This window comes from Phoenix dactylifera, chromosome 1 (genome assembly GCF_051530095.1).
Source record: "Phoenix dactylifera cultivar Ajwa chromosome 1, Ajwa_hap1_PhDact_Kaust_v1.1, whole genome shotgun sequence".
Taxonomy (NCBI): Eukaryota; Viridiplantae; Streptophyta; class Magnoliopsida; order Arecales; family Arecaceae; genus Phoenix; species Phoenix dactylifera.
In genome coordinates this window covers 51,270,310-51,277,814 of record NC_143190.1, presented here as the reverse complement: position 1 = coordinate 51,277,814, position 7,505 = coordinate 51,270,310, and the positions used below count along the sequence as shown (strand labels likewise).

The 7,505-nt window shown below is 37.1% G+C and overlaps 1 protein-coding gene across 1 annotated transcript; it reads left to right on the top strand.

Annotated features, from left to right (window-relative positions):
• Positions 1–2,181: 2,181 nt before the first annotated feature.
• LOC103697046 (persulfide dioxygenase ETHE1 homolog, mitochondrial-like) lies at positions 2,182–7,299 on the top strand. Its single transcript, XM_008778813.6, has 9 exons — positions 2,182–2,687; positions 2,942–3,070; positions 3,207–3,314; positions 4,911–5,045; positions 6,007–6,048; positions 6,137–6,196; positions 6,408–6,461; positions 6,766–6,790; positions 6,904–7,299. Exons 1-9 carry the CDS (start codon positions 2,430–2,432, stop codon positions 6,990–6,992), a joined length of 900 nt encoding a protein of 299 aa, XP_008777035.3. The 5' UTR covers positions 2,182–2,429; the 3' UTR covers positions 6,993–7,299.
• Positions 7,300–7,505: the final 206 nt, after the last annotated feature.

The window sequence follows — 7,505 nt, the reverse complement described above, 5'->3', positions numbered from 1 at the left end:
TTTATATAGCTCTAACGTGAGTACAACCTGTTAGGTCAAACGAAAGTAAAAGATACAGAAAAAGTGGTAAAACTGCCAATGGCGTCCAGATGAACTCTCCGAAGTGGCGAGCTATAAATGAGGCGACCCAACCTACTGCTCTGTTCGCCTCCTGAAACAATACATGAGCTGCCTGAAAAAAGGTAAACTCACTGGTCAGCCGATGTATCTCACCAATCAATGGAGGGTCATCCCCATACGTATCCATACCACAGATCCAGTCAACCACCGAGGAGGAATCCTTCTCAAGACACATCCTATCGGCTCCAAGAATATGCTTCGTATAGAAGATATCCTTTCAAACTGCCTATAACTCTGCCTCAACAACGGTCAATTTTAGGGTGCGCCGGCCCCAAGGCTCATGTCATTGTTGGTTTGCTTCTAGTTTCGTCTACTTCTTGCGACCGGTTTGCGTCCATCCGCTTTGGCTCCTCGTAGCCAATCCTAATGTTAATTCATCGTATGGCGGCGGCCTTTTGAGGGGAGAGAGAGATGGGGATGGGAGATTGTGAAAAAGGATAGACATCCAACCAAACCACGTCGCGAGCAAAGGTGGGATATGAAGAGCTCGTCAAGGTAAAGTTCCGCACTTAATTACTGCGTGCAGAAAGACGTCTAGAAATCAGCATGTTGGATGAAATCAAGGAGCAATTGTAGTCGAGCGTTTGGTACCAGAATAATTATATACAGTCGTCTGGGAGATCTCCTTATTTGTATTAGAACATGAGTGCTTCATGATAAAACTCTTAATGTTAGTTCTTCCAGCAGAAAATTTTAAAAGTATCCACTTGCTTAAGAGATCTATATTATTATTTTTTTGGCATATGACACATTTTTGATAATTCATCAAGATCAAGTTTCGATGCATTGCACTTCACAGTTGTTCTCTTCTCTAAATGGATGTCATATCCCTTAAGGCTGGTTTGGTCATTTTTTATTTTTTTATGCGGCATTTAGGTTCCATTAAAATTAATAATAATAATTATTTCATAAAATTGATCCTCCATCAAAATGAGAGTACCTTGCATTTTAATTGTTTCAAAATTCTAGAATATCAGGTTATTTTATAATAACAAAAGATTTGTAAATATATTGATGACGGATGCGTATAAATATATGCTAACATATGAAATCTAGGTAGCAAATGGCTCGGGCTCAAATGGGGTATCTTGGACTGTGACCCGATCAAGTGTTATGCTTGAGTCTTGATTACGGATTCGGACCCAATTTGTTGGTTGACCGAGTTAGCTCAAGTTAGGACTATAGAAAAAGTATTTAGACCCAATAGGTCAATCAAATCATGTCGATGCCAATTATGATCCAAATCTAATCTGAAAGGTTTGAATTTTAGCAGGAGTAAGTTGGGTCAGATTTATGATAAAATCAAATTTATAGCTATAAATTGTAATATTTTTATAATTGAATATAAAGTTATCAAACTATGAAAGCCAACTTAAACACGAGTTTTTATTATCCGTGTCTACAAGAATATCATAAATAAATCTAATAAATAATAAATTAAAATCAAGTGAAAGTATGTGAGAGGAGATGGGATTGTTGAGATGAACAAAGAGGGTTAGATAAATAAGATTCATCTAATGTTTGGAAAGATACAGTGAAAAGAGAACGAATTTTATATAATTTGGGTAGTTGGGCTGAGTTAGATAGGATTTGATCTTTTTTTTGTCAACCTAAACTAAACTTGAATAATACATGGGTTAGATTGATTTGAATTTTTTTGTCAACCCAAACTAAACTTGAATAATACATGGGTTAGATCGATTTGGTCAAAAATAATACAAATTCAGATTCAATCAGAAATTCAAATTGGGATCTTGTTTCGACCCGCCTTGACTCACGTGACTTTGAAAAAAAATTCGAGTTCTATATGAATTACCATTTTTATCAATAATAATAATAATAATAATAATAATAATAATAATTCAAGTTATGCTTACTTGGGTTAGTTCTCTAATCTATGCACAACTCTGAAGAAAAAAAAATCAACACAAATAGGGATAAAAGTAAATTTTGCACTCCCTATTCAAATTTATTTTCGTATTCAAATCCAACGGAATATGAATAAATATTTGAGCATGGGAGATAAATATAATATGTATGGGCTACCTACAGCCTCAGTGGAAGCAGGGGGCCAAAAACCACCTCAAGCCCACAGATTCCTTAAGTCGATCGCCGTCCTCCCGCCAGCCTCATCCAATCCTCAAACGCCTATCCCTTCGCTTCCAACATCCTCCTGTTCTTTTTTTTTTAAAAGAATATTCCGAAGGAAACGAAATCGCCGTTGTTTTGATACGATGATACTTCTATCTAAAGAAGAGGGAAGCCTCTTTCCCTCGCTCCTTCCTCTATATAAAACTCCGTAGCTGAGAATGCCTCAGCTTCGATTCCATCACCTCCTCCTCCTCCTCCGCCACTCTCGCCGCCCTCCGTCCTTTCCCTTCTCCTCCTCCACTAAAACAACCCCACTTCTTTCCCTCTTTGGCTCGACGCCGCGATCGGGAACAATGGCGGCCTACAACAACGTCGCGGAGGCTCCGAGGCTCCTCTTCCGCCAGCTCTTCGAGAAGGACTCCTCCACCTATACCTACCTTCTCGCCGATCTCGGCCACCCCGACAAGCCTGCCGTGGTGAGGCCGCCCGTCTTCCATCTCTTTAGAATCGCTTAATTCCTTCACACATTCATTTGGTTTTCAACCATTCATGCGGAGCGTTTGATGCTTTCTTTCTCGGGTTTAATTTAGCCGCGACACGCCAATTTCTATATGTACATTACTACAATGTCAAGCTATGCATTTCAAGTAATGGTGGATGGGTTCTCTTTCAATTTTAATGGTGGAGTATATATTTGCTCAACTATCACTGGTTTTTCCTTTTCTGATAGTTAGTTGATCCGGTGGACAAAACTGTGAACCGAGATCTGACTCTTATCAAAGAATTGGGCTTGAAGCTCATATATGCCGTGAGTACTCATGTCCATGCAGATCATGTCACTGGAACAGGCATGATAAAGGTTAGTTATGTCTTCTTTCTCAATCGATTTAATTGTTTGCTTGGCAAATAAATTGAATCATCCATTTGCAATCAAATAAATTAACGAAGTTCATGGGATTAGAGCTTTATGTATATATGGGAATTATTCCTTGCAGGGTAAGATGCAAGGTGTGAAGTCTGTGATTTCCAAAGCTAGCAATGCAAAAGCAGATCTTTTGGTTGGACATGATGATAAAATATATTTCGGCAATCTTTTCCTGGAGGTACGATCGATTGTAATATTTTCTCATTGCTCAAGTGAGCACAATACAGAAATTACTCATTTTCAGTGTTTTTGTTTGCTCATTGGGCACTGGTAATCCTATGAAAAAGCTAATATCATCATATAGTTATAATTAAGTGGGATATATGGACAACGTGTTCATGTACAAGCTTCTGGCTATTTCTTATTATGATTGTAAAGCATTTTCTTTTAGTGCTGGCATATTAAATGTTCTGACTGCATGCAGGCATATATGTTGATCCATTTTGTTTGACCGTGCAATAACCAAATGAAATTGTGAATTTTATTATTTTAAAATGATGATTAGGTTGATAGCAGGAGGATAGTGTGCATTTGCAAAGGCAATCTCTCGAGTTGTAATATAAGAAAATACAGAGGCCTATTGGACGCGAACAGTTCTGATTATCAGGAAACTTGAGGAGCAAGTGCTGGTAGCCTGGAGCCAATGCAAATACCTGCAGGATTTAGAGGGACAATTACTAAAAGATCATGCTCGTTATGAGTTTGACACCACACCAGGGGCTGATTTATGGTTGGATCGAATGCAATGCTTAAAATCCACACACACACATATATACTCAAAACTGTACACTTCTACATTTGGCAACACTGCCAAACACAGAGCTGCAAGATACTCTACTTTTTTGAGAACCTTATGTGCTTTCATGTTTAATGCCTCAAGGGTTTTCCATGAGAAAAATTGATTGACCATAGATGAATTGCCACTCTGACTCAGGGAGAAAGATTGTTAAGAGAGTTGATAATTTGATATGCTAGCAGAAGTCTGAATATGTCACTAGTGTCTTGAATTTTACATCTAAAAACATGAAGTTAGATGATGCTTTAGGGTACATGTTGGAGTAGGAAGGTCATGAGTGCGGGTAAGCACTGAAGAGACTAATAAACATTTCCACATGTATCTTAGTTTGGTTTTTCTAGAACCTTATTTAGTTTCGTTTGCTTTTGAGACCTGAGGTTGGATTGTGTTTTCCTTTCTCACAGAGTCTTGTTCAGTTTCCCAAGTCAAGAGTTTGTAGTGTATAGTTAATTGAAGGAGAAAATATTTGAGGTTTAAAATCAAGTTGATTAATCTTCTTGAAGTGATTATGGAGGTCTAAGAAAACCACAGATCTTGTTGCTATTTTATTAATATGTCTTGTTATTCTTAATTTAACATGTATTTTCTTTTTTCATATTCAAAAATTTAGTCATTAAATCTCTTCCAACCAAAATGAAAAAAAGACAAAATTCTTTTGTCATCATTTATCTTAGTTACTGCTAAGGGATAATTTTTCTCTTCAGAATTCTGTACACAAAAACATAAATTATTGTTGTTTGTTTTTATGTAGGACAACCACCAAATAACTTTTTTTTTTCTTTTTTGCTGTCCATGTTCCATGCCAGCTAGTGAGTCATTTGAGGAAAAGTTTTTGTTCTTGATGATGATCTTTGTCAGAGGACATAGTTGTGAATTAGCATAATTGGAGAATAATGCACGAATGAATTTGATCAGCTAATTTTAGATTATGTCATGTATCTTCACATGCTTTGTTTCTGAACACTTCAAATTTTGCAGGTCCGTGCTACACCAGGTCATACTGTGGGCTGTGTTACTTATGTAACAGGAGATGAATCTGATCAGCCGCATCCAAGAATGGCTTTTACTGGTGATGCCTTGCTGATACGTGGCTGTGGAAGGACAGATTTTCAGGTATCATAATTGAATATCTTCCTTATTTTCTAAAATACTAAAAGTGTTACTACTTTGCCTACAAAATGTCAAGCTGTATAGGTCGTCCACTGTTCACTACCCGAAAATTTTAACATACTCTATACTATGGCAACTGCACAGGATAATTGTAGATTAATTATGTGAAGCCCGTCAGCTTACTTCTCAAAATGTTATGTTGAAGCCAAGTGGTATAACCGGGTGGAACCAACAATTCTCTCAAGGATGGACATTTTTGTGTGCTGCAAACATTAGACTTTGTATGCGGCAAACCTTGAGTGGAAATAATCTGATCATGTTCATACATATGTTCTAGTCACCTCCGATCACAAAGTGAATAAATAATTTAAATGCTAATTACTTGATTGTCCACGAATCTCATTTCAATTTTTTCCCAACTATTGACCTGATCATCAAATCTCAGATTGACGTACTGAAGTGGGAGCATCTTTTCGGTCCATAGAGTGGTAAACAAAGTCAGGCGTCGAAGAGTCTTCTTTTGTTTTATTTGGTTTATAAATTATTTTATGTATTTTATTAATTTATGTGTATTTGGTAGGAAAGTAACTAGGAGTTGGTCCAAGGGACATCAACACAGAGGTTTGGGCAAATGGCTGGAAGGCTTACAAGCCAGGTCACCTTACTGCAGAGATTGTAAGATTCCAGAGCGCAGGGTGCTTATGTTAATGCCAGGAAGCAGTATTTAGATGAATGAAACTTAAAAATAATTCTTGATACTGCTAGTAGAAGCTAGGAAAATTTTGAATACTCGATATTTCTCGTTAAAATCATCAACTCAAGTATATGTATAAAGTGGGAGACCACTTGTGGAAGAAAATAATCTAGTTTAAGGGTTAGTGCAAGTCAGGTGTATTCACTCATCAGTTTCTTTTTTTTCTGTGTTGAAAAAAAAAACCCACTTGTGCATTGGTATGATTTACAGGGAGGAAGTTCGCATCAGCTCTACCAATCAGTGCATTCACAGGCAAGTATCTGATATGTGCTGACTAATTTTAGATAAAGGTTGAACTTATAACATAGATGTACTAATTTATTTTCTTACACATACTCAGATATTTACTTTGCCGGATGATACTCTGTTATATCCTGCTCATGACTATAAAGGGTTCACTGTAAGTAAAATTTTTGGCCCTTCTTTACTGTTTTATTGTTTGTGTAAATATCAGTGAGAGTGCCACCTTTCTTAGTGGAACTTGGAACCTCTCCCAAGTGCAAGCACTGAGGAGAGAGGTGCCAATCAGCAGAACAAAATCTCACCGGCAACAGCTTTGACTTCTACCTTCATCATTAATGGTATCATAAGCATACTCTTTTGACATTCAGGTTACTACAGTTGGAGAGGAGATGCTCTACAATCCTCGGCTAACTAAGGATGAGGTAAGTACTGGATTTTGTTTGTATTTCTTTCGTTACTGTAGACATTTTTTTTTTGTATTTATGACAACTTCGTTGAATAATTCCAATCTAAGGGATGCCTTGTCTGGTTATTGTGGATATTGAATGGTACTGTTCTGGCAACTGAAACTGGATTCATGTGTCTATGATTTTTCAAATGGGAAAATAGGCTATTTCTATCTTGTATCTGTATCCTACTGCAGTATTATACTCATTATACATAGTGAATGCAGTTCTTTTTCCAGGCAGTGTTAATTGTTACTGACTATTCCTTGTATTTTTTTAGGAAACATTCAAGAGTATCATGGAAAGTAAGTAATCATATTGTTCTGGACCGATATAAATTCATTGTTATAATTTTGAACTATTTTAGCATCTATCTTCTTGAACTGTAAGTTGAATGTCTTTTCCTTTTCGTGTCCAGATCTGAACTTGGCTTACCCAAAGATGATGGATGTAGCAGTACCAGCAAATTTGGCTGGCGGACTGCAAGATCTAAAAACAAAGGTCTAATAAGCATCCTTCAGAAAACTTAGCAGGTGTCGCTTCTCCAGTACTGTATTATAGAAGAGGGATGTGATTGTACGTACCTGAATAATTTGGACACTTTGTTTGGGTGTGGATCATTGCTAATAGGATGCTAGTCTATCTGCATAACCTTCCCTTATTTGAGAATAAATGTTGCAACTCCTCGTTGCTACTGTAGACAGTACTCTAATGTCAGTCTTCTCTTATCTTCATGCTGGATGTAAGCTCTGTGTTTTTCCTATAGAAATAATGGACAAACATGTAGCAGAACCATGAAATTTTGTCCCTTCAAGATTGCTGTTAATGTTATTTCGAACGCTGTGACAGAGATTCTTATCGACTTGTCAGTTCAACCATGAGCACATAAGCAGAGCACGAGGTTTCACTTGCCATTGACTCATTTAGGAAGTTTAATGGGCCGAACAGATGGTTACTGATCTGTGTTGCTGACTATGAAATGCTATTACTTCTTAAAAGTATTAAGAGTCTCTTTTTCGG